At 42.7% G+C, this 26,091-nt stretch overlaps 4 protein-coding genes across 8 annotated transcripts; 3 read left to right on the top strand and 1 right to left on the bottom strand.

The window, feature by feature from the left end:
* Positions 1-167: 167 nt before the first annotated feature.
* On the top strand, positions 168-4,183 carry crcp (calcitonin gene-related peptide-receptor component protein). Its single transcript, XM_020097332.2, has 6 exons — positions 168-337; positions 1,435-1,471; positions 1,573-1,671; positions 1,794-1,888; positions 2,372-2,429; positions 2,974-4,183. Exons 1-6 carry the CDS (start codon positions 330-332, stop codon positions 3,109-3,111), a joined length of 435 nt encoding a protein of 144 aa, XP_019952891.2. The 5' UTR covers positions 168-329; the 3' UTR covers positions 3,112-4,183.
* A 1,282-nt stretch (positions 4,184-5,465) lies between these two features.
* On the top strand, positions 5,466-13,782 carry tpst1l (tyrosylprotein sulfotransferase 1, like). Its single transcript, XM_069510285.1, has 6 exons — positions 5,466-5,976; positions 9,667-10,306; positions 11,441-11,599; positions 11,759-12,012; positions 12,808-13,009; positions 13,176-13,782. The coding sequence occupies exons 2-6, from the start codon at positions 9,899-9,901 to the stop codon at positions 13,209-13,211; spliced, it is 1,059 nt and encodes a 352-aa protein (XP_069366386.1). The 5' UTR covers positions 5,466-5,976; positions 9,667-9,898; the 3' UTR covers positions 13,212-13,782.
* On the bottom strand, positions 13,719-18,665 carry LOC109646663 (rhodopsin-like). 4 transcript variants are annotated; one of them, XM_069510284.1, is made up of 7 exons: positions 18,525-18,665; positions 16,297-16,683; positions 15,644-15,812; positions 15,183-15,354; positions 14,858-15,091; positions 14,055-14,253; positions 13,719-13,896 (listed from the first exon to the last, which is right to left on the bottom strand). In XM_069510284.1, exons 2-6 carry the CDS (start codon positions 16,628-16,630, stop codon positions 14,080-14,082), a joined length of 1,083 nt encoding a protein of 360 aa, XP_069366385.1. In that variant the 5' UTR covers positions 16,631-16,683; positions 18,525-18,665; the 3' UTR covers positions 13,719-13,896; positions 14,055-14,079. The 4 variants fall into 4 exon arrangements, with proteins under 4 accessions (XP_069366385.1, XP_069366382.1, XP_069366383.1 ...); XM_069510281.1 differs by lacking the exon at positions 13,719-13,896 and having other exon boundaries at positions 13,930-14,253; positions 18,525-18,643; XM_069510282.1 differs by lacking the exons at positions 13,719-13,896; positions 18,525-18,665 and adding an exon at positions 18,294-18,434 and having other exon boundaries at positions 13,930-14,253.
* Positions 17,584-25,568, top strand: LOC109644047 (clathrin interactor 1-like). Of its 2 annotated transcripts, none has more exons than XM_020109342.2 (12): positions 17,584-17,841; positions 19,900-20,004; positions 20,130-20,226; positions 20,669-20,777; positions 21,024-21,221; positions 21,602-21,770; positions 22,015-22,231; positions 22,325-22,406; positions 22,561-22,638; positions 22,981-23,291; positions 23,376-23,559; positions 23,840-25,568. In XM_020109342.2, the coding sequence occupies exons 1-12, from the start codon at positions 17,801-17,803 to the stop codon at positions 24,211-24,213; spliced, it is 1,965 nt and encodes a 654-aa protein (XP_019964901.2). In that variant the 5' UTR covers positions 17,584-17,800; the 3' UTR covers positions 24,214-25,568. The 2 variants fall into 2 exon arrangements, with proteins under 2 accessions (XP_019964901.2, XP_019964902.2); XM_020109343.2 differs by having other exon boundaries at positions 17,597-17,676.
* The last annotated feature ends 523 nt before the right edge of the window (positions 25,569-26,091 follow it).

The following is a 26,091-nucleotide window of genomic DNA, read 5'->3' as shown; positions in this document are numbered from 1 at the left end:
GATAATAATTACATCCATTTCTCAAAAGCAACCAAAATTAAATTACATGGTGTTTTTTCAGCATAGAGAAGTTGTGAAACTTGTGAAATAAAAACTCATGTGGATCCTCCCAATAATGTACATTCACAAAATAAAAGTGATAAATGTCTTAAAATTCCTTTCCGAAGGAGAATGATTAAGAAGGAGAAGAAGAAGAAGAAGGAGAAGAAGAAGAAGAAGAAGAAGAACAAGAACAAGAACAGCTTGGTGCCGGCGGAACGTTTGACGCGTCCGACAATTTCTACACGGACGCTTTTGTGCAGGGAAGCAGAAACCACGGGGCTGACAAAATGGAAGTGTAAGATTTGTATTTATTGAATTTTCATCGATGTCTGTGCACAGCTCTTTATATTCAGTCTGTGGTGCACAGTGACGTTCTGTATGGTTGGTTGTGTTTATCATTCAAACTACAGTCAAACGTTGAAGGAATCAGCTTCAGTTTGTGTGGAAACGAGAGTTTAATGTCACAGCCGGTGTTAGAGTCATGTTCACGCTTCTCTCTTTAGAAACAAACGATCAAAAGACGAATGAAGCCTTTGGGGGAGAGCTGGTGTTTCCTGTTTGTGTATTTGTGCTCAAGCAAATGATTAATACACAATGAACTCCTCTGGAGATACACAATCGGACCCGGTGCTGGACGCTATAGATGTAAAGGATATTTCAATAATTATTGATATTGTTTTATTACGCAGAACCAATGGGAGCTATTATTTAACAATAAACTACAGGCATCTTCAATTAAAAAGTGAGGAAAAGAATGAAGAGCTTTTTTAAATCAATATAAATCAATTTGTCATGGACAGAATATTAATTAACCGTTTTAAGTGATTTATGCAAAACATACTTGTGCTTGTTTTCTGTGTCACCGCTCTGGATTTAATGAGTGTTTGTGCTTTTGGGAAAGTGTTACAAGCGTTTTACCATTGTGTTGATTAGCCTGTCGGATCAACGAGGACCTAAACGTCTCAAGTGCCAAAAAGATAATTCTACCAAATAAATGATTATTATTCAAATAATAATAATGGAAAAGAAAAGTGACCATGATGTGAATTTTTAACTTGCCTGTGTCCACATCAGTTCCTATTAGTCTCCCTCCCATCGTGACATTTTTTTAAATTTCTAATGCAGTCTATATAATCCAGACTCAAGGTCCACAGTTCATCGTTCAGAGCTTTCAGCCACATCTCATGATCTTCATTCAGCAACCACAGGAGGCTCAGGTGTCCACACGTGCCCAAAGTAACACCTGAGTTAATGCTGCTCACTAAATAAGGACTCAGAGATGCGGTTAAAAGCTCCAAAGTCCAGGAAGTTGATAACTGAGATTACATTATTTGTTTATTATTTTAAGGTCACAAATGAACTTTTCTGCTCATGCATTTGTCATCTTTTCAGGAAAAACGCCAACGCTGCTATGCTCAGTAACTACGAGGTGAGTTCACATGTTCTGTCCTTTTTAAATGTTTTTCCCCGTCCAGTGATGAGATGGACATACTTCTGTGTCACTTCAGATTTGGTCTCTGTGTTTTTCAGGTGTTCAAACTCCTGACAGACCTGAAGGAACAAAGGAAGGAGAGTGGGAAAAGCAAGAACAGCTCCGGGCAGCAGAACTTAAACACCATCATGTATGAGGTCGGCTTACATCCTCTCCTTAGCTTCACTTCACTCATCCTGCTCTGTGTCCCTGTCGTGTCACATTTAGACTTTAAAAAACAAAAGAGCGAGCTCAAAGTTTCCTTTGCTTTGCCACACAGACACTCAAGCACCTGTCGAATACGCCCTGCAGCAGACAGAGTCCAGAGGTGGTCAAAGAGTTCCTCACCACCATGATGCCTCACAAACTCACCAAGTCAGTAAGATCTCTCAAATACTTCAAGGTTCAGTGTGTAGAATTTAGTGACATCTAGTGGTGAAGTTTCATGTTGCAGCTGATCACTCCTCCCCTCCCTCTCTCCTCCCAAACATGAAATAGAACCTGTGGAAACCTTCAGTTGTCATGAAAAGTTTGTCCAGTCTGGGTTACTGTAAAAAACATGGTGGCCTCCATAGAGAAGACCCCCTAGATGTCAATATAAAGTATTTAAATATAAAGTGTTTAAATATAAAGTGTTTAAATATAAAGGCCCTTTTCTAGAGTAAAGAAACAACAATTCTATCGCATGAAAACATCACTAGGATGATTCACATTCAATTTCTGCCAATAGATCCCTTTCACCTATATCTGACCCTTTAAAATACATAACATACTTAACATATACAGCAACTTCAGATGTGTGTCTGCACTGTTCTGTTTACCACGTACACACTGATGATATTGTTTCTCTCTCATCAGGGCTGAGAAACTGCAGCTACTGAACCACCGGCCGCAGACAGCAGTGGAAATTCAGCTAGTGAGTGTTTTACTCCACACTCACCACACTCACCACAAGCATGCAATAGATGATTGTTGTAAAAATATAAATCAACCATTTTAATGATTCTTTAGCGATGCACAATTTTTATTAGCAGAATCTGAGAAATATGGAAAAACTAGCAAGAGCAGGATACCCTTTGAAAGTATATCACCGTTACATACGCCTGCACTACACATTGACCCACACCACCTGACAACTGCTCGAAGCCGACTTGTGACTCACTCACTTACTTCAGTCTCTGCATCAGTGGTGATTGTCTCCCCAGCTTGTGAAGAGTCCGGTCATGCACAGTGAGAGCACAGGCAGGGTGCATGCAGCAAATCATTGAATTCAGTCAGAATGAAGTGACTGGTTTGGTTTCTTACAGTCCTGCGAGGGCCACAGACACTGGCTCTTTTTTTTTTTTTCAGACACCTTTAAACATTGATGGCTATCGGGATGTGATCAGCAAATAAGACCAAACACGTTTCAGAAACAACTTACTGTGTCCCCCTACCTTTCATTTTCTGTTTGTGTGCAGATGGTAGAGGAGAGTGAAGAGCGTTTATCAGAGGAGCAGATCGAGGAGCTCATCCAGACGGTCGCGGTCATTCTACCTGGTGACCCTGAGCAGGAAAATACTGCACCAGCAGAAGCAGAGATGGAAGAACAGTCATGATGCAGTTTAAGGCCTGAAATGACCCACAGGTGAAGAATTGGACTGGTTGCTTTATTTCTTATCACTGCTTGAACTGACAGAGCGGATGCAGAGGGGCTGCCTGGCCATGGCTCACAGTACATGGATATCACTGAAAAGCCTCATTGAATGATTCACATGAAGGTGAAAAATCGCACATTGTGTTGTCATTTATATGTGTACAAACAGCTGGATTCAGATCCCACGTGTGCACTCTTTCTTAATTACAGGTTTTTGAACAGTGACTTGTTTTGCTCCTGACTCTGACACCGATTTGTATTTCACAGCAGATAATATTTTGGCAGAGACCGTCTGCTATTAACTTGTTTTTCTTTTTTTTTTCTTTATGATTTCCAAAGCTATAATATATCATAATATGTCAGTCATGCAGTTAAACCTGCATTAGTCAGACAGTATTATTACAGTGACTATGAAACAACAAGTACAGTTGGGACCATGAGGTGACTGGGTTGAAACGTTGTCTTCTTTTTTAAACTTGCTGACCTTTTCGCTCAGTAACAAAATGAAACCTAACAGCCGTGAATGAAAGAAAAGGCATTAACACCAATTTCTGCAGACGTTTTATGAATGTTGATGTGCTGAAGACGAAATGAAAAAGGTACTTCTGGTTCTCATGTGGTGCAGCATAACAGACTGAACAGCTGCTGCTGAAGCAAGGCCATTATCTGAAACTCCTTTGACACTGGTGTCACCTTCAGCTCCTGAAAAGAAGTGTATCCTCTCTCTGTGCGATGCAGTAAGTCAGTGAATGCAGCACTAAGGTTGACAGCACCTGTGGGATACCATGTACAAAACATGTTGGTCATTCTATTTGCTGTAAATTGAGTTATTTTAGGAGCTTGTCTTGGTATATTTATACACTATTGTAGTCATTTAGTACACAGGCATTATTACTGTTGCTACTCAGAAATTACACAGTACATATTGTAGACTGATACACAAACCCACAATCTCTTTAGCAGCTGACGTTGAATCAGCTTGTGTTTTCTCTGCCGGGATGTTGTGAAGTAGTAAAATAAGAACGTGCTGGTTAGACTTGTTTCCTGTTAGTGCATCACATCCATTTCCTATTCTTGCTTTATACCTTGTAGGGGCAAGATACATGAGGCAAAGTGAATGTTGCCTCATGGATCAGTTGGTCTAACACAAAACCATGTACTCATGCATAACACTGCTAAATCTGACCAAAAACATTATATATGACACAATTAACTGGAGGACCCTGTGTGTGAAATGAAGTGACAGTGAAGCGATAGAGTTTTGTCAGACTGAAATGAGTCACTTAGTTTCACTAGTTTCTTTCATATCATTTATAAGTTAAAAACAACTTTAAGCCCACACAGGTGCAGGGAGAACATGGCGACAGAGAACACCCAGGGGTTTGAACAGGGGGCCTAGTTGTTGAGAAGCAACAGTGCAAAACACTGCACCACCAGAACTCAATGGTTACTGAACCAGAGCTTCAGAAATCCTCTGAGATGTGAGGGTGACCATCCCAGCAGTTCTTGAGTGCTGAGCTAGACAGGAGCCATTTTGAGTTAAAGACACACGACTCCCTGCTTGAGTTTCTCAAATGGTAATTAAAGCTGAGACTGGTCAGAATGGAGGAGGATGGGTGCAGCCATAATTCAGAGAGGTCTTTGAAGAAAGTCTGCTCCAGACTGCACATGACCAGGGACTGGGATCATGTCTGTTCACCTTTCAGCTCTACAATGACCTGAAGGCAACACTAGTTAGAGACAGGTCTCTGCCTGTCCTTGAGTGGTTCAGGCAAAGAACGTCTGTGCAGGGAACTGAATGGGACAGTTCACAGAAATGTTTCTAACTATCTGACAGAGATAGAAATTAAAAGTGTAGAACACAGAATATAAACAGCAGCATCATAGTAGAGCTGTGTTCAAAGTTTTATCAAAGCATCAATGACAAAATATTCTTAAAGTACCCAAACTAAAGTATTTTGTGCGGAGTGACACGTTTCAGAAGAATTGTTTTATAAACCTATTTACATTCATTATGTGCAAGTCTTTCACTGATTATTTGTTTATCCATACTTTTATTCCTTATATTGAAACGAACAGTCATTTGCTTCAATATCACTAACATGACCTCGAGTGGAATCTGAATCCTTGGGGCTTGCAGACACCACAGGAGCAGCATGGAGGCATGTTGTGGTTTTTTTCCCCCCTTTGAGAATCGATCCCTAGTTACTTTAATTGCATTGGATGAGCTGCAACACCATTTACCCCTGGAACTCCCAAAAAAGTGTTTTGTGGACTCGAACCCTTCAGCAGCCTCCTCCCCCCATCTGCACAGTGCTGAGTGGATAATGGATGAGTCTTTTTATTTGGAGGGGGTGATCTCTCCCTTTTAAATCCCACACTGTGATTACATTTCCCCTGGGGGCTTTTAACTGGGAGTAAACGAATCGATGAGGTGACGCTGGAACACACGCTTTTTCCACGGCGGCGGAACTGCCCCCCCTTTAACGCCTCCGCCAATGGGAGCCCTCGTGGCAGATGCGAACCAATCGGCGCTCGGGATTCTCCGCCAGGGCTGCGCTCGTGCTCAGCCTCGGAGTGTTGACGCCTCCGCTTCTTCACAAGTTCAGAGGCTGCGTTGTGTCTCCGTGTGTTTGAGAAACCAGAGAAATGGCGGAGAGGTTCCCGCGGTGACCCCCAGCTGCTCCACACGAGAGCCGGACACGGATGTGTGTGAGGGCGGCGGCGGCGGAGCTGTTCGTTTCCAGACTGCTTCTTTTTTTTTTTTCGGGGAATTTTTCTGGGATCAATCTTCACGTGTGTGTTTTTCTCTCTTGGTCACATTTCGGTGAGTGAACTCCATTTGATATTTACACCGCGGGTTTGATACCTGCGGCTGAGAAGCAGTCCGGTGATGAGGCTGCTCCGTGCCCGTGTGTAGTCGCACTGACAGCGGGTCACTCACCTGGTGGCTGCCCGCCCTCGGGTGCATTTTTGCAGACGAGGCGCATCATGGAGCCCGGCCAGATGTTCGCTGCTGGCTGGGCCTCCGCCTCGAAACTGTACAATAATCCCGTTTACACACACACACACACACACACACACACACACACACACACACACTGACAGACTGATGCCAAACAGCAGCTCTGACCTGAACATCTGGTTCACCACACAATTTGTCCTGCAGCTGCAGCTGGATACTCACCTTTAGGACACTGAATGATTTCTTCTGCTTTAGTCTTTAATGCGATCACGACGAGAATGACCAACATTTTACAAATCTGAGGTAGCTGTAGTGTGTTGTACCTCCTGCCTGTGCACGATATACATATGCATACATAAGCAGTATATAGATATTTGTTATCATTATTATTGCCATTGGTGAAAATTATACTGGGATCATTATTGAAATTGTTTTATTATCCACTATTATTTAACAATAAACCACAGACTTAAAGGGGTAGATTTAAAAAAATAAAAGAAATTCAGCCATTATCTACTCACCACTATGCCGATGGATGGGAAGTGCAGTGTTTGAGTCCAAAAAACACTTTCAGGGTTAAACAGTGTTGCACAATTGAAGTAACTGGGGATCAATTCTTCAAACAAAAAAACCCAGAAAATGGCCCATACTGCTCCCGTGGTGTCATCCAAGTGTCTGTAAGTCCTGACATTCAAATTAGACTCGCAACAGAGACATTTACACCATGTTTTTAGCCTAAATGTCGTCTGTTATTCTTCCTCAGAGCAGCGTTCGTACTTGGATCACAGCCTTTAGGCTAAAATCATGGTGTAAATGATCATGTGTAAGACACCAAATTCAGTGTTTTTTCCAGTTGCAACATAGATATTTAGCAAGAATTGCTCATACACATATGTACACATACATCATCCAATGGAGAGCATTCAAGGACACAATAAGCTCTTGTAGTGATGATGCCTGAGTTTGAGTTTGGAAGTTGCACACTCCCTCTCAGTACCGGCAGGAAGTCAGTGTCACTGCTTCATCCTGCGAGGAACAAGGAGGCTTTCTTTTCAACCTGCTGGTCAAAGGTGTCACCACTCTGCACCAGGGTCAATGGTGCAAGGAAGAGTTCAGAGGCAGTTGAACATGTACCTCTTCATATAACAATTTCACATTTTTTGAGGGTAAACTAGTTCTGCAGCACAAAAGAAAAAAACACGCTCAAAAGAAATACACAAACTAAATCACAGGAGGCATTAAAGGGAACAGCTGGGAGGATGGACAGTTGTATTAAAGTATAGTAACACATTAACCTGAGTTTTGAGGAAACTGCAGATGGAGTTAACCTTGTCAGAATTGCCCTCGGGCAGGAAGTCAGTCCACTCATGATCGGATCACTCAGGACGGATGTTAATCCCAGGTCTGAACGTGGTGAGAGTTTCCTCCCCTGTGAGGACATGAATGTGACCCAGAGTTTCCTGACTGACAGCTATAGTCCGGTGACAGACTGTGATTGCTGGTTGCTGTTTTATTCTAACCCTCGACATGTTTGCTGGTTTGTTCCTGATCAGAGAACACAGTGGTCTTTTCAATGCCAGTTTTTTTTAAGTTGTCACTCTGATAATACTTAGCGCCGTCTTGTCTAGCACATATTTATTGTTTTACTTTCCCTGTTTTTCCAATAACGCTGATATTTGTGCCTCCATCCCATAGAGAGGTGTTTCAAAAACTAAAATTCCCAGTATCTCAAAACACATTTTATTTGAACTACATTCTTCACCCATTATTTAACTTTGGACATTTTCAAACCTACCAAACCAAAACTATATGCATGGCTGCACAACATTGATATTTGTATTCTGGTTGTTAATTTTATTCAACCCAACACCCAAAGACATTCAGTATATCACTGTGATTAACTAAAGATCAAATTCTCACATTTGAGAAGCTTCTTAGAGGAAATTGATAGTTTTGCTTGGAAATGACTGACACGATTAATTGATTATCAGAGTAGTTGCATATCATTTTTCTGTCTGTCTTTGAATGGACTAATCCCGGCAGCTCTGTGTCCATGCCAAATTCCAGCTTTTCATCATCGACCAAATGTGTAACTGAGAAAAAAATCAACTAATTTATCAAATGAATACAATTGAAAATAAATATTAGTTCTGCCCTAAAGTGAGATTTTTTTTTTGCAATTTGTTTAAATCCTTTCAGTGTGTAGAATTTTGTGACATCAAGTGTTGAAGTTACATGTAGCAGCTGAACACCCCTCACCTCACCCTCTCCTTCCAAACATGAAAATAACCCCGTGGTAGCTTCAGTTGTCAACATGTTTAGTTTGTCCAGTCTGGACTAATGTAAAAAACATGGCACCCTCATTAGAGAGGGTCCCCTCGATGTGAATATAAAGTATTTAAATATAAAGGGACTTTTCTGGGGTAAAGAAAACTACAATTTAGATGAAATGAACTAGTGAAAACATCATGAGGATTATAGGATAATAGATCCCTTTCACCTAAATCTTACACACTGGACCTTTAACTGTGTTGAGGAAAAAAAGCATCAAGCCTCAACTTAAACCACTGGCCTAATTCTGCAAGTGGCTTAATCTCTGCATGGAAATGCATTAGAATTACATGTAAAGCCAGTGCATACCGCTGGATTTAGAATGGATTAAAGCAGCATCTTAGTTTCCCTGCCAGGTCGAGATGTCCTCATTTCCAGCTGTCTTTCCTTTTACGCTTTGATGGTCAGGCTGAATTTCATGCGCAGGCTTCTCCAGCACAGAGAGCACAGGGTTTCCCACGTGGCATCCAGATGTGAGGCTCACTAAACAACCAGAGAGAAGAAAGAAACCAAAGTAGGAGGCGCGTTCAAACTGGGCTTCTGCAAAATGTAAAGCTGCTGTTAGCGGCATGTAAAATGTATCTTTAGTAATTATACATTCATCATTAGTTATTTGTTAAAGCTAAACTTGCAAGCTTGTATATTTTGTGTTCTAATAATCGAAATTTTACTCTTTCACTTTAATGAAACGTTCCATGTGCCCACTGCAGGAGAGAAATGGGGAAGTTGCAGAATGGCTTGGTCAGTAGTAATCTGATAGTAAACAAATCGCCCTGCCGTGTGGAAACTGTCAGTGACAATGAAAACATGAGGAAGTTGTAATTAGTGGCTTCAGAAACACGGCCTTGGAGAGTGTCTGCATTTCATGCCGCAGTGAAGTTTGATATGGCTGAAGAGTCTGCGACTCCCCAGAGGAAGGATGCAGAATAGCTTCTCCGAGGACAGAAACTGGATTCATTTCAGATCCAATGAAAGTGTGTGCAAGTGTTGTTGGCAAAATAAAGCAGCAGCCTCCATCTCACTCTGCATGCTCATGCTGCAATAGCTCACTCATGCAGGGCAGTGCACTCACTTATTGGACATTTAGAATTAGATGATTTATGTTTTTGTTGGTCAGCAAGTTGTGAAATTATTCTGCAGTAGGATTCACAATAGAACCAGAGGCAAAAACTGATTCTGGTGCAGCTCTCACATGTTCCTCTCATGTTTTCGGTCCTACAGGAATGATGGATAAGAGACATGCTTGGCTGTGGAGTGCAGCAGGCCCGGAACCCACTCTCCAACACAAAGGCTGCAGACCGACAAGGGAGTGAGGGGGCCCGGCCTCCGTCAGGCCTTCCACTGTGTCTCTGTCAAGCTACGTCCAACTGACCTTTCCTGAAATTGAAGACGAAAGCACGCGCCCTTAAATATTATTTTATGTCTTCCTGACTCCCAAACACACCCGGATACCATGAGGAACACCAGGTCAAACCTGCTGCTCAGCTGCTTGCTCCTCTGCTCCGCCTCCCTGCTCTACTTGGGCATGAGCGGGATAGAGTGCCCTCCAAAAAGCCACAGGTACCGATGGATGGAGCTCAACCTGGCCTCAGCCAATCAGAGTCAAACCCTCACCGAACAGTTCCCTGAGGACACGCCGCTGATCTTCATCGGAGGTTTTCCCAGGAGCGGCACCACACTGATGCGTGTCATGCTGGACGCCCACAATGCCGTGCGGTGCGGGGAAGAGACCCGAGTGATCCCTCGCCTCCTGGCCATGCGGGCCACCTGGAGCCGCTCGGCTAAGGAGAGGATACGACTGGACGAGGCGGGCGTCACTGACCAGGTGTTGGATTCAGCCGTGCGAGCGTTCCTGTTAGAGGTGAGCTGAGCCCGAAACACTTTAAACAACCAAGTTTGCAGAATAACAGATGTAGAAGAGAAGTTTGCTATGTTATCAAAGGCAAATGTAAATATACAAATAAAGTTTTAAAGCATAATCACTTTAGTATCATTATTGATTTACCTGATAATTATTTTCTTATAGATACGTATGAACCTGTCACCTAAGAGCCCAAATGTTGACTTGAAATGTCTTATTTTGTTCAACTGACTAAAGAAGCAGCAGTTCACATTTAACATGATTTATGTTTTTGCTTAAAAATGGGACAGTTAACTAATTCATGCGTCTATTATGTGATATTTACTTTAGCGGCACAAGTTGTCTTATTTTTGCATTGAAGTTTGTCATCATTTTCAAAATTCCATGAAGGAAACAGATGACACATAAAGTATAGAGGAAATTATTAAAGGAACCGTTTTGGAAATACATGTATTTGCTTTCTTATTAGGACTAAGATGAGAAGATGCCACCCATGTAATCATTTCTGCCAGTTGAATATGAAGCTACTCCTGGCACTGGTACTTGGCTTTGCTTAGCATTATGACAGGGAACAGAGTACAAAAGCTAACCTGGATCTGTCCAAAGGAAATGAAATCCGCCCCACAGCACATATAAAGTTTATTTTTAACATGTTAAATCTTGTCTGATTAAAATGAAGTTGTGGTTTTATCAAGAACGCCATGAACATTATCATTTTTACACACACAATTTTGGGATCAAAGCATCTTTATTAGTTTTTCAGGTTATTAAGATGTGAAAAATGTAACATTTAAAATACAGTTGAACAAAATCCTAACCCACAGATACCCCTACCCGGTTACACCATTAAAATGATCGATAATCAATAATTGATTTATAAACATACAAAAAAAAACAAATGAGGTAAGGAAAGAGAACAAGAAAAACTGTATCCTGGGTAATAATTAGTGTGTCTTGGGTAAAATGTTTATGTTTATATTTAATAGAATAAGTGTTCATCTATATTACAAATACGACAAAATATTTATATTTGATGTCTCAATATGAACATTAAAAATGTATGTATTAAAAAATTATGGATTGCAAGTTACGACTCGGCCATTTCTTGTTTTTTATTTTACATATGCGTTTCAGGTGATAGTTGGCCATGGAGAGCCTGCACCTCGCCTCTGTAACAAGGACCCATTCGCCCTGAAGTCTCTCTCATATCTGGCACGCATCTTCCCGAAAGCAAAGTTTGTGCTCATGCTACGAGACGGACGGGCCACCGTCCACTCCATGATATCACGCAAGGTACGCTGGTTCCCTTAATCATCAGAGCTGCAGGCAGACACATTTCATCACAGACTTCCTCTTTCCAAACAGTCACGCCACCAATGTGTTTTTGCAATTGTGCTTTTAGACCCTGTCATGACTGGTCTGTTGGGTTTTCTATCATCTCTCCTTTCCCAGGTGACCATCTCTGGCTTTGACCTGACGAGCTACAGGGACTGTCTGACCAAGTGGAGCAGTGCAGTGGAGACCATGTTCAGCCAGTGCCAGGCAGCGGGGAAGGGCAGATGTCTCCCCGTGAGCTACGAGCAGCTGGTCCTCCAACCACAGGAGGAAATGAGGAAGTTGCTTAACTTTCTAGACCTGCAATGGGATCCATCAGTGCTTCACCACGAAGAGCTGATCGGCAAGGCCGGTGGTGTGTCTCTGTCCAAGTGAGTATTTGGCATTTGAGCAGACACCAAGCTTACTTCTTAGCTATAGAGGAAACGAACCTTGCAGATGGTTTCAGTGTTGCATGCTGTGGTTTTCCGATATCTACCTCTGAATCTTATCTTCCAGGAGTTAGGTGTTACTTTTCTTTGAAAATATATGTTGCAGTCAAAGTCCATTTCCCAGGCCACTCCCATTTTCAGATATTTCAAAACTGCAGCACATAAACTGAAGCAATCTGCATGACTAGATGAATGTGGCCAAGATGTCTCAAAGTGCATTTACACTACAAAAGCCACACAATGGAAGATGTTGAAAATGAAATGGGGAGAGTAACTTTCTGTGGTTAAGTAATGTGAAAACACTGTCAAGTCCCCACATATATTTTTTCACCAGTATTTTCTCTTGATGACAGGAGTCTATGTGAGTGAGAGGAAGGCGACAGAGGTAATTTAAAACTCTATTGATCAGCAGCAGCAGGTCAGAGTTCAGGGTGAGGGGAGTCAAACCTCAGTCACAGGAAACTGGTGCAGCAGGTTCTAGTCTAGTTCCTTTTGCTTAATCTATGTTTTCTATGCATGACATTTCACAAGGACAGAGTTCACAACACCGAGAACTGCAGAACAGCGTGACAGACTCAAAACACAACCTGTCTTCAATTGTGGCTGTTAAAGACAATAGATCCATGGGTCTATCTCTTATAGATTGGCCGATAACAATTATTTGTATTTGTATTGGAGCTATCCTTGTAGCATTTTTTTCAATCTCACACTGAACTCATGTTTGCCTCGGTGCAGGGTCGAGCGTTCAACAGACCAGGTGATGAAGCCTGTGAACACTGACGCCCTCTCCAAGTGGGTGGGACACATTCCTTCTGATGTGTTGAGTGACATGGCTGAAATCGCCCCCATGCTGGCTCGCCTTGGCTACGACCCTCACGCCAACCCCCCTAACTACACAAGACCAGAGCCCATGGCCTCTCCAGTCAACTACTCACAGGTGAGCTTGAAGGAGACATGTTATGCTCATATTCAGGTTGATCATTTTCGTTTGTGTTATTACGCGTTTTATCTCCTTTAAAAAATGTTATATAATTCTTTATTCTGTTTTTTATTCCAATGAAAAATGGGTGGTCTAGATTTGATGAACGTTGTTTCTTTTTCAGAGTTTTAAAACAGCAGAATCTCCACATCTCAGTTAAACAACAGAGGAGAAATCTGCTCGCTCAGCTTTGCTGTTCCCTGATATGGATGCACCTTAATCACAGACCAGCTCAACAGTAATTACACCTCATGAACATTTCTATAGTGTCTCATATGTATTTTTGAATTGTATGTAAGACTTGAATGCAGCGGTAATGTCTGTTCACAGACTAAAATACAGATTTATGAGATGGTTGGGAGTTTTAAATTTCAGCTCTTGTGCTGTATGTGGATTACCTGAGGTTCACGGCAGCTCAGACATTATCACGCTGCATTTTGATGCATCCTCACACCTCGTACCTGCAAGTTTTTCATGTCTGTCGGTTGTTATGGCTTCACCACAAATGTGAATGTGTCTTTACACAAATCTCTTACTCACTGAGATTTCAGTCAGTGTCCATGAAGCATAATGACTGTATATTTTTGAAGATGTATGTTTATTTTCTTAATAAATTATTTTGCCGTTGACCAATCATTCAGGAACTGGAAAGCTGTTTATTCCCAACTGAGAATTTTTAATTGTTGTATAATGTCGAACATGAAATAAAAACATGCTTACATGTCACCAAATAATGTTGTTTACATGCTTTGTCATCCATCCAATGTGTGTAGCTGATAGCTGAAACACAGTGCCCTCCAGTGATGCAAAAACAACCGGACAGACATTACCCTGAGTGTAAAGTGCTTGAAACAGAAAAAATGTGAAATTTAGTTACAGTTTCATTGTAAATGAGATTATATTGGGAACAAAATGAGCTACATCTCATGCACTAACACTGGATTGAGGTAACAGTGTATTTCTACTCAGGACAATGAGCTAAACACTTCTAACTTTTAGTCACCTTTCATACGGAGGGTGGGGCGGGGTCACGGCAGCACACTGGGTGTGAATGTAGGATTGTGTTTTGGTGAGTTTAGTTCCTCTGTTGGCAGGTTGCGAGGGTGAGGCCACGCCCCCTCATTGCTGGGACGAGTGAGGTGGCCCGGAGTGGGCGGGGCTTCTGAGCTGCACCTGATCATGTGCAGGAAACATCTGGAGAACTGAGCGACACATACACAGGAATTGAAGAGCAGTGAAACACGTGATGAAGAGACGAGCGCTTACAGAGCCGCACTGGTATGTGGCATGTTAAAGCAACACTATGTAACTTTACTGAGCAACAGTGCCCTCTGCAGTCTCCGAGCGATGAAGTTGTTTTCATGTTGTTTCCACTCACCAAAGTTACACTGAGCAAGAACAGACGTTCAGGGTGAGGAGTGAGAATTAAAGAGGAAACATTTTCCATATTTCAAGTCAGTGAACCAATTTGGAAGCTGCTACTTCAATGTAAAAATGTTGCAAGGTGTTGCTTTAACTCGATACAAGAACATTTCCACTTTCAGGAAAGAAATCTCTTTGATTACAGAGGATGTTCTATGTGAATTGTGTCGTCTACGCAGAGATAAATGTGACAAGGTTAGACTAAGGATACTACGGCTGGTAATCAGTTTTTGCAGCAATGTAAGAATTTCATTGTACAGGGAAACGTGTTTCTTTACTGTGCATATGACAATAAAGCTTTGAATTGAATTAAACTATTAATTGACGGAGCCTATAAGGTTTCCTAGAAGGACACATGGAGTATTTACGCAGAGCGGCTGATACCTGCTTGTTGAGCAGCACATAAATAAAAGGGTTGAGGACGGTGCTGGCCTTTGCTAGGAGGGCGGGGATTAAACTGGCAGTGGACGGCAACATGCCTGGCCGTCCAAAGGAGGAGAGCATCGCCACAACACCATATGGCATCCAGCACAAGAGGTAGCCCGTCACCATGAAGACCACCATCAGAAGGATACGGCCCTCCCTCTGCTCAGCTGACGACCGGTTGATGTCGGTGACCTGGAGACAACAACACACACACAGTTCATAGTGAGCGGCGAGCATTGGAAGTGGAGCTGGACATCACACTGGGGTCAAAGGTCAAGCTTACCTGCCTCGCCACCTCTCGCACGGCCAGCAGGATCCTCCCATAGCAGAACAACATGAGCATCAGAGGCAGGAGCAGGCAGAAGATGAACAAGCAGCTGACGTAGGAGCGAGATGTGGCTGAGCGCTGATGCCACTGGACTGAGCAGGTGGTGCCGTGACCCTCGGGCCCGTAGCTGCTCCGCAACACAGGACATTTTCTCTGATGTCACATGGTTTAAGGTCAGTAAGTTCCTGTTCTGTGTTGTTTATATGTTCTTCTCAGCCTGGAGTCATTATGATCACTGAAGTCCAAATCTTATCTGATTGATAAAAACTAAAATAGCCAACATTTTACTTTTACAACTTCTTATAGGTTCTTCTTTTAAACACTGCATACTCACCTCCATGGTTTACCCTCATCAGAAAAAATAAATGATTGATCTATTGAGTGAACTGTGGGGTTAACATTGAGGCAGTACAGACCTGCTCCAGCCCAGCAGCGGCGGCAGAGTCCACACCAGTGAGTAGAGCCAGGAGGCCGCCACGGCGAGCCTGGCCCTGCGTTGCTGAGATGATTCTGACTGGGTGCTGTGAAGCAACGCTGAGTATCGCTCAAAGGACAGCAGAGAGAGAGACACCAGGGATACTATACCTGACAGAGAGAGAGATGGTTTTGTCTATTTTGTTGATTTAGTTGTATTCCTTTCACTTAGTGTGTGTTGTCTTATTTTTGGGGCCTCTTTAATCAAGGATGACAATATGAGAAAGTCACCACATATTTGTGTTCTGATACTGATTCCCCTTTTCTCTCTTGCAGTATTAATGCGTGACTCTGGACCCGTGTGCACAAACAAACAATTAAAAGACAATACAAAAAAGCTGCAGTTTTAAAACACAAGTGAGATTTAATGTCTGACTTACATCATTTAAAGAAATAAAAACGTAACATGAGGCAACAATATAAATATGATTTAAAAGACTATAACTCTGCTGAAATGAGATATGAAACACTTTGTTCTTTGTTTTAGCAATTTGATGTATTGATCCCAAGATTATAAAGGGTGACGACATGCTCTGATCTCCACCACTGATTAATGTAGATTGATAATAAGCTGTGGAGCCACACGACCACTCACCGAAAAGTGCATTGGAGAAACCGTACCACCGGCAGCCGTAAGACCCGGTCAGCCACCGGCCGTGCACACTGGCTGCCAAGCTGAGCGGAGTCCCGAAGATGCAGACGAGCATGTCGCTGGCGCTGATGTTGATGAGCAGCAGGTTGACCGGAGTCCGCAGCCAGTGGAAGCGGGAGAACACCAGCAGCGCCATGAGGTTACAGAGGAAGCCCAGCACCAGAATGAACCCGAGGAACACAGCCACCGCGGTGTGACCTGCCCGGCTCAGCCCGGGGTCCGACCCAGAGCTCTGCCCGGTGCTGATGCTGTTGCTATGCTGCGAGAGGGTCACCATGGCAACCGGGTTATCGGCGTATAGAGACAAATCGGAGACAGGAGGAGGTGTCCCTTCAAAAAACAAGAAAGAAAAAGGAATGAAGAGGTGGGGGGAGTTTCCTCAGCCACACACTGAGCATATAGAATTATGACATGACCACAAGATGTTTAAGTAGCCCAGAGCTGCGGATGGAAGTGGGTTAGTCCGTCCCAACTGAGCAGGAAGTGTGTCTGCATCATCTCTTTTTCATGTAACTTAAACCAACCTGACCCTTAAAAAGACAGAAACATCAAGAAGAACAAGGGAAACTCACTTAATTCACAACTGCTTAAACATCTTATCTTTTTAGTGACATTTGTGAAAATCAAATCAGATTAATCTATAGGCCAGATTGGGGACCTACATAGCTGAGCCAGCTTATCAATAATACAAGATGATTCAGGGGATAAGCCAAGAAGTCACTCAGCCTGAGATGCCGAGGGCACATGAGATTGGTGATTATTTCACTATTTTTATTGATTCATCTTTTCTTGAATCTATTTTATCTTGATGAGTGAAATCCCAAGATTGTAAATATCTGAAGGTGAAGAGGAGTTCACCGAAAAGTCAAACCACTCCACCTCGATGTGCTCAGCATCTACCACTGGAGGGGGCTATTTCTCTGACGCATGAAGGGTGTCAGCTGCCGTAAGACCTGCACACGCGTCAGTTCAGAGAAAGTTTATATATATTAAATATATTTTTTTAAATATAAGTTTTTCCCATGAAAACAGAAAATGATGTCATTCATTCAGAGAAACAGATTTGAAGTGAACGCTTTTCCCGCTTCATTGTGTGACAGGTGCATTTACATTATTTTATTAAAATCATTATTTTTCGTTTAATTTCAATCTCACATGTTTGTGTTTATTTTATTTTTCTCAAATTTGCTTCGAGCGTTTAGCTTCAGTCTCGCGAGGGCCCGCGCGGACGTTTCCGTGACGTAGACGGAGACCTTCGTTTCCGTAGCAACTGGGGCCGGTCCGTTAACCGCAGCGACCGTTCAACAACCGGAGCTCACCGGGGTGAGGAGCAGCGGCCAGCGTGGGGGGGGGCCACTATCGTCGGTAACCGGACACCACCGCTGCCGTGCAGGGCATAGAGACGCGGGGGGGGGACGCAGCACCGAGCCCGCGGTCCCGTGCGGAGATGCTGAATATGTGGAAAGTCAGGGAGCTGGTGGACAAAGCGTGAGTACCCGGAGCAGGTGGAGCTGCTCGCCCGCACTCACCCACTCGGAGGCTGCTAAGCTAACCGGTGGAAGCTAACCGGTGATCGGGCAACATCAGCAGCTTCACCCGCCGAGCGGAGAGGGATGCTGGCCGTGACGTCACGGACCTAGCCCCTCAGCTGTTAGCTCTGACTAGCCGGCTAGCTGCCAACCTTCAACCTTGGAGCATAAATAGAACGTGATTGTGTTTTTCTAGTTGTGGCATCTTCTCTTGTGTCCCTTCTCCACTCTGGTTCACCCGGCAGAGGAATGCTGCGATATGATCAACGGGGAATTCATTTGTGTCCGACCCAGAGCGAGAGCTATCCAGTTAGCTAATTCCGCTAAGCTAGCTAAGCCCAGCTCGGCTGTGTCATCAGTGAACTGGTCCTGTTAGCGCTGATGCTGCAGCCGGATCGCGCCCTGTCCCACCTTCTGCCCGCTATCTTCAGCGAGCCTCCACCGACATTACACCCAGACCGGGAGGCGGAACTACACTGGTTGCTAATTTTAAGTGGCTCGATAATTGCACGTTCCCGGCTAATTAGCTGCCAACTCCGCCTCACAGTTGTAGCTACACCGGTCTGACGAGGCCCATGGTCCCAGACACATAACAAAGCTCGTCAGGGACCAAACACATTGTTGTGTAGTATCTAATCCTACCTCAGCTGTTGGTCTCTGCAAAGATGCTTCTCTGTGATGTAGATCTGTGTGCTAACGATTGCTGCAGGTAGTAAACAGTCTAATACAACAACAGAGCAGTGTTGAGGAGTTATAGTCACAGTTTTACCATTTTGTCCATTTGACCATCATTCACACTCAGGGAGTAACAACAAAACAAAGTAAAGTAAATTGTCATTCGGAGGATTTAAATGGTATTTAGTTCTGAAGATGATATTGTTATCATTGATCAATCGGACAGATGTAATCAGGAGCTCTGACCAGGGGTGGGAATCACATGGTAACTCAGGAAAGGATACACAGCCCTCAATAACGATAATAATCACAATACAGTGATTATGTGATCATCAATACATAGGAAGACAATCTTATAACAATCTGTCAATATTTGTCCATCGGAAGAATAATACAAAATGCAGAGTGCAGGACAGAGTTTGAAACAAACTGAGAGTCTGTCTTTAGCAGACACACTGTTCCTTGTCGATGTCCACATGTGCCATCATTCTAGTGTAAAATACCCATAAACTAGCAAAAGTACAAACTATGTACATAACAAAATAACGCTATTTGGTAAAATATGAAGTAGCAGCAGAAGTAACAGTATTATTAGTATTTGAGGGAGCATTAGACACCAGCTCCCAGCTGTTTGTTGTGCCTGGTCTGTCATGATGAATACACTCTATTATTGATCTGCCGCCTCAGAGTGGGCAGTGGCAGCATTGCTCTTCATGCAGATTAAGAGCTAACACTATAATAGAGCCCTCGCTCTGTGTCTGTCTTATGTTCTGACAATAACTGAGTCTAAGGCATCAATTATTTACTTTTACCTAGGAGGGTGGCAGAGCTCGGAGAAAGAGACAGAGGTAGGATAAGAAAGCAACTACTTAGATATTAAGATGTGACAATAAAAAGCAAGGAGCAGAAGATGAATAAACAGAAGTGGAGAAAGACATTTTGAAAAAGGAAGATGAAGTATGATGGGCTAGAGTAGCAGTAGATAAGATAGTCACACGAGAGTTTGTTTGTTTAAAGTTGTAATTCAGTCTGTAGAACAAGCCGTGCCCATAAAGAGATGCAACACAAACACACACAGGAAAAACAAACACAGGAGCAGGTGAGGCCACAAAAGCAAAAAGGACAGGAAGCAGACTGTATGCACACAAACATGACTGTGTGCACTGGTCTGTACACAAGCTTTCAGGAAACTGTCATTTTTCATCAGTGCAGCATTTATTTTCTCTATCTTGATTATTCAATACTTGATTATAGCCATTTTTTGTGATTAGCCTGTATAGCATGTGTGTTTGTATAAGCTTTGAACTAATTGATGAACAAAAAAATATGTTTGTGTCAACAGCACCAACGTGGTGATGAACTACTCGGAGATCGAATCCAAGGTGAGAGAGGCCACCAATGATGACCCCTGGGGTCCCTCTGGACAACTGATGGGAGAAATAGCCAAGTATGTGCAACACGCACACACACACACATAGTGTGTTCACATTCAACTAAAGGTGGTTTATTTAGGAGAAACATCCTGCATGGGTTTTACCTGGATAACATATATATTTGTTTGGTTGTGTGTAGGTCTACCTTCATGTATGAGCAATTTCCAGAGGTGATGAACATGCTGTGGACCAGGATGCTGAAGGACAACAAGAAGAACTGGAGACGAGTGTACAAGGTGTGGTTATATTCTGGTTGGCAGTTTGTTTGTTCCTGGACAGTTTTATTGTTCTTTCCACTTATATACCAAGATATGTGTGAATGCTGTATTTGTATTGTGCAAAGATAAGAGCAGTGCATCTCAATTACTTTCTCGTGTCCAACCTGCATAATCACATATGAATTATAGAATTATGAATGATACAAAAGCTGAGAAAGAGTGAGATGGATTTTTTAAGCAGAGTTCAAGAGAGGAGACGTAACTCAAGGAAGGGAAACCGCTGGTAGAAGAAATCAATTCACTCTTAACAGTTGAGTAAAGTAGAACTGACTTTAAGTATATTGTTGGCGAACATTTCTTCTAGATAAGCAATGATTAGTACGTCCCCTCGTCATTTATGTACCTCTCTCAATTATGTCCTCACTCCATCTCCTGCCATATCTTTGTCTCTCTCTCCCAGGCCTTACTGCTGCTGGCCTATCTGATCAGGAACGGGTCTGAAAGAGTCGTCACCAGTGCCAGAGAACACATTTACGACCTGCGATCTCTAGAAAACTACCATTTGATTGGTGACTTTTTCCTCTTTCTCTCCTTTATTTTGTGTAAATTTGAGATATGTTTTTAGCTGTAAGTGCCAAGACCAACACAGAGATTTGTATATCTGGGCGTGTGTGTCAAAAATAGAAATGGTTCATTCTCTTTCATATTTCATACTAGTCTGTCCATTTGATTTGAATCTTTCTTAAGTAAAAGCCTGATGGTGGTCAGAATAAAATAAATAAATAAATGGAATGTGTACTTGTGTCTGTTTGCAGATGAGAATGGTAAGGATCAGGGCATCAATGTGCGTCAGAAGGTGAAGGAGATGGTGGAGTTCATCCAGGACGATGACAGATTGAGAGAGGAGAGGAAGAAAGCCAAGAAGAATAAAGATAAATACATTGGAGTCTCTTCTGACAGTATGGGAGGAGGTGGAGGAGGTGGAGGAGGAGGAGGAGGAAGCTTTAAGAATTGTAAGTAACTTGAACTATGTCTTCTATGACAACTTCAATCAAATGTGGATTGACGTGATAACACTTCCCTTATTCAAAGCTATGGGAGTTACAGTTTGTTTGAGGAAGGAAGCTGTGTGAAGCAAGCATGTGTCTTTCTGTTTAGATTTAAAATTAGAAGTTCAAATTGTCCAGTATATAATCAAACAAAACAACAAGATATTTTATTTTATTAACCGAACAATGAATCAATACAATATTAAAATAAATATTTGCAGCAGAATATATAGCGATATTCAATAGTTACACAGATTTAGGAGGTTTATATCAGTGGTGTGATGTACTGCTCATGACCTTTGGTTGATGCCTCTCACTGCACTTTCCTGTCTCTTTCAATCCAGCTAATGAGTTGGATCGGAGTAAGTGGGACGAGGACTGGGATAAGAGCAGAGGAGCTTTCCCCTTCAGCGAGAAGCTCGGAGAGATCAGTGACAAGATAGGCAGCACCATCGACGACACACTCAACAAGTTCAGGAAGAAGGAACGAGACGACTCACCCGACAGAATCAGGTAAACGTACACACAAACAATGTTCACGTGAACACGTATATATAGTCTTTCAAAACGTCTGAACAGATGCTTGTATTGAAATGGACTAAGGATGTATATGAAAGTTGCTACTTGCATCCTCAGTTATCAAAATAGCCTATTGTCTTCCTTTGTGGAAAATAAAACTCCCATTACTTGTCAGTTGGTAGTCGTGTGGTAAAACGATCACAAACACACAATAACCCAATATTCTGGTTTGCCATAGTGACAATGAGGAGGACCGAGCATCTAGAAACAGCAGGCAGGAAACCCTGGAGTTCAAAGATGAAGAGGAAACTGTCACAACAAAGAGTATTCAGATCACACAAGCAACAGAAACCACAACCACCACCACACGGAAACGCAGCGGAGCATCGAGCAGCAAGACTCTGGACCTCGGTGCTGCAGCTCACTACACTGGGGACAAGAGCCCAGAAGAAAAGGTGCTCACCACAAACGCTCACACTTATCCTAAAGTGAAACACATTCTCATTCACACATGAATAACTGCCATGTCTCTCTACTTCTCTTGTTAGTCATCAGTCAGACAGTCATCCAGTAGCGGCCTCGCTGACCTGTTAGTGATCGACCCTTTATCGAATCAGAGCAATACAACAGGTAAGAGCAAACACTCACAAACTGGAACAAGAAACAAAGTCCATGAAGATGATTTTAAAACCTGGATGTGTGTTGTGTTATGTAAATCTTTGTTGGAAAAAATGGTTCATAGACTTTTGCTTTTGTATGAATACAATTGTGTTCATCCATCTAGGTGGTAGCTCAGACCTGATCGCTGGTTTTGCTGACTTCTCCTCTCCTGCAGCTTCTGCCAGCCTCCCAACCGCCTCGGGTAAACTTCTTCTTCCCTCTGTGATCTTTGGCAGCTTTCACAATAAACCTTTCAGAAACAAATTATACATATTTGTAAATATGAAGTTATTCAGACAATGGGTAATGAATGAATGGGCCAGTTCTGGTGTCATTTGTCTTCCTGTATCATACATTTTTCAACTAAACCAAACAGGTAAAGTGTGAACTATCTTAAATGCTGATATGTACTCTCTTAGAACATGTTCAGGTGTTGTCTACCATCACAAAAATCTGTATTGTGTATACATTTTTAGAGTGCATGATGGTTATAGTCCAAATCCGTGATGTTGTAGTCACAATTAAACAACTCTCTTGTGGCCAGCTGCTGTATCATCCAATGAAAATGGAGAATTTGGAGACTGGAGCACCTTCTCAGCCAAACCACCAGCGAGCTCTGCTCCCTCTCAGCCTGTCACCAACCTGTTTGGCAGTGTCCAGTCGCCCACTGCCACTAATGCCGCCCCCGGGCCACCTTCTGCTGAGCTTTTTGACCTGATGGGCGGAGTTAACCATCAACTAACCAATCCACACACAACACTGAGTGCGTCTCAGAGCTTGACTTTCTCTCTGGGGGGAGCACCACCAGGAGCAACTGTTGCTATGCCCACAGTGCCCCTTTCTCGCTCTCAACAGGTTAGTGTGGTACACATCACATTATTACCATTATTTAACTATATGTATTTATCAAAGGGTAAAATGATTTGTCATTTCTTTCAGAGCTTGGGAGGCATCACATCTCAGCAGCCCATAGGACAACAGCAGAAGGTTGGCGTCGGAGGTCAGGGATCATTGGGGTCGACATGGTCCGACCCCTCCGTCAATATCAGTCTGGACTTCCTATCAGCAGGCCTCAACCCCACTAAGACGCCGCCCACACTCAACAACATCATCCAGCAACAAGGTATCACGTTTCACTGGGATTCATTTTCTGTGTGCAGATAAAAAAGCTAACAAACGCATTACCCAACGTATCTGCAGGTCTTCAAGTCTTAAAAATCACTGGTTTATCTAAAAACCATATTTAATGATTAATACGTGATATTAGATATTATTACAACATTTTAACTCTGGGATTTGAATTAATAAAGTCAGAGGGATAAAGTGGGTCATGACAAAATTTACCGAACTGTTACACGGCTTCATAACACAAGTGTCAAACTCTTCCCTGTTCATGTCTGCAGGTGTGCCCCCCGTCAACCTGTTGTCCCAGAACTTTGGAGGACTGAACCTGAGCTCCCCGCCCCCTGTGACACCCATCAGACCACCAGCCAATTCCATGATGGCAGGTGGTGCCATGACGATGGGCATGCCTGCATCAATGGCAACTGGCATGCCACCCTCAATGACCACGGGTACCATGGGGATGGGCGGAATTCCAGTAAACCAAGGCATGATGGGAATGAACATGAGCATGAATATGGGCATGACCACTCCGGTGATGATGGGTGGCGTGGGAGTGCCAGGAGTCGGTATGGGCCTGTCACACTCCGTCAGCCCAGCTGTGGTCCCACCCAAACAAGATGCCTTCGCTAACTTCGGCAATTTTGGGAAATGATGGAGTGCAAATGTGTGTGAGTGTGAATGTGCATGTCTGACAGTGTGAAAGCGTGAACCATGGACGGACCGCTGTACTTGAAGACAACCTTGCATGTTTCTCTCTATGCTTCTGCTCTTTTTGGCGAGGTGATACCAGTGATCATTCGCTATCCCAGTCTGATGACACAATCTTTGAAGTGGGGGAGCGCCCCCTGGTGCCCCTCACCCTCTGGTACTTTTCCTGAAGAGCAGGGAAGTTGTTGACCCCACACTCCTCACCTGTTTTATAATATGAACTGCAGGGTCATTACAAAACATCATGACAGAACATTCCTCTCTGTAACTGCGCAGTGAATTCAATCAGTAGGGTCAACTCCGGTTAAAATGGCATCGCTGCCTTCATTTCGCATTGTAGCCCAAAACATCACTTTTAACATAATTTCAACCTACTTCAATCACAAATTTTACTTTAGCAGTTACAGTATCTAACGTTCACAGTGAATGGATGTACAGTAGGAAGAGATTTGTTGATGTGTAAAACGTAACTGAAGCCTTGAATTGCTCAGATATAACAGGGTTACTGTTAAAAGTGATGCTTGTCCTGTACTTTTCATTTTGGATGCCTCTGCCATATTAATGCCCAATGAAAGCAACAGTCAGTATTTTAACTAATATTTCCACTCAACACATCTGCATACAGACACTGTTTATGGTGGTGGAAAATGTCTTAAATAATGAGTATTTTCTAGCCTGCTGTGGGAAAAGAGGGTCATCATCTGCGAGAGTGAACATCATAGTGTAATTATTTAAATGTCTTTCATGTTGAAGGCAGTAGTACACAGCAGTTTTTGGGACACCTCAGCAATGTACCATAACTTAGTATTTTTACCACTGAAGAATTTTCATCTTGCAGCTAATTCTTTTGGTCTCTTGCATATCTGGGCCTCACAAACGATGTACTAAACGCATTAGTTTTTAATAAATGGTTCCTACGGCTATAGCTGAGACCGATCGAAGGGGGTTTTGGGATCCTGGGTGAAGCAAATGTGTGAGAAATGAATGACTGTGTATGTGTGTGTGTGACTTTGTGTATGGATTTAGTTTTCTCTGTTTGATGTGCAAACATGACTAAGCAGAGCCTCTTGTCATTTTCTTAGGCACTGCACTCCAAATGACCAAATCTTTATTTTGTTACTCTCAGAAGGATGATTCCATAGCTGTTAGTTTAATATTTTATTAGTTGACTTGTAAGGTTATGTTCATATTGGAGAACTACTAATTTTTCTTCTTTTTTTTGGTACAGCTCATTTCATTTGATTGTACACTATATTTTCTGTACATCATTCATCATTAAATTAAATTATAACAAATGAAGGTACAGTTTCCTCCTTTCTCCAGTTTCCAGGTTAGTTTGTCTTCATGGTCGTACTGATTTTTACATTGGGTCCTGAACAGGGCTGTAGTCATTTAAAACAGGGAGATGACATCATCTATATTTCTTTTGGGATTAACAACCTCAGGAGAGTTTATACAAAACCTTTTGAATTTCATTTTTTTTAAGGAGGTACAATGTGACAGATGTAGGATAAATCAATCCAATTGGCTAATAGACAACTTCCCTAAACTTACACATGGTCAATAATATGATCACATGAGGGTTTATCCTAAAAAGAACTGTGAAGAAATCAGCATGAATATTTTCTGTTGATGGATGAACATCGCATCATGTTTTTGAAGCGACACAATGTAACTTTTACTGGGCAACAGCGCCCCCTGTAGCCACATGTGGTCAATAAATCAGATGAGCTCTGTGAGCGATCGAGTGGTTTTCATCAGAGCGTTTACCTGCAAAGTCCCACTGTCTATATTACCCATGATCCCCGGCTTTCTGAACCAG

Source organism: Paralichthys olivaceus, chromosome 15, assembly GCF_024713975.1.
Source record: "Paralichthys olivaceus isolate ysfri-2021 chromosome 15, ASM2471397v2, whole genome shotgun sequence".
Lineage (NCBI taxonomy): Eukaryota > Metazoa > Chordata > Actinopteri > Pleuronectiformes > Paralichthyidae > Paralichthys > Paralichthys olivaceus.
This window is presented reverse-complemented; position numbering and strand designations above follow the sequence as displayed.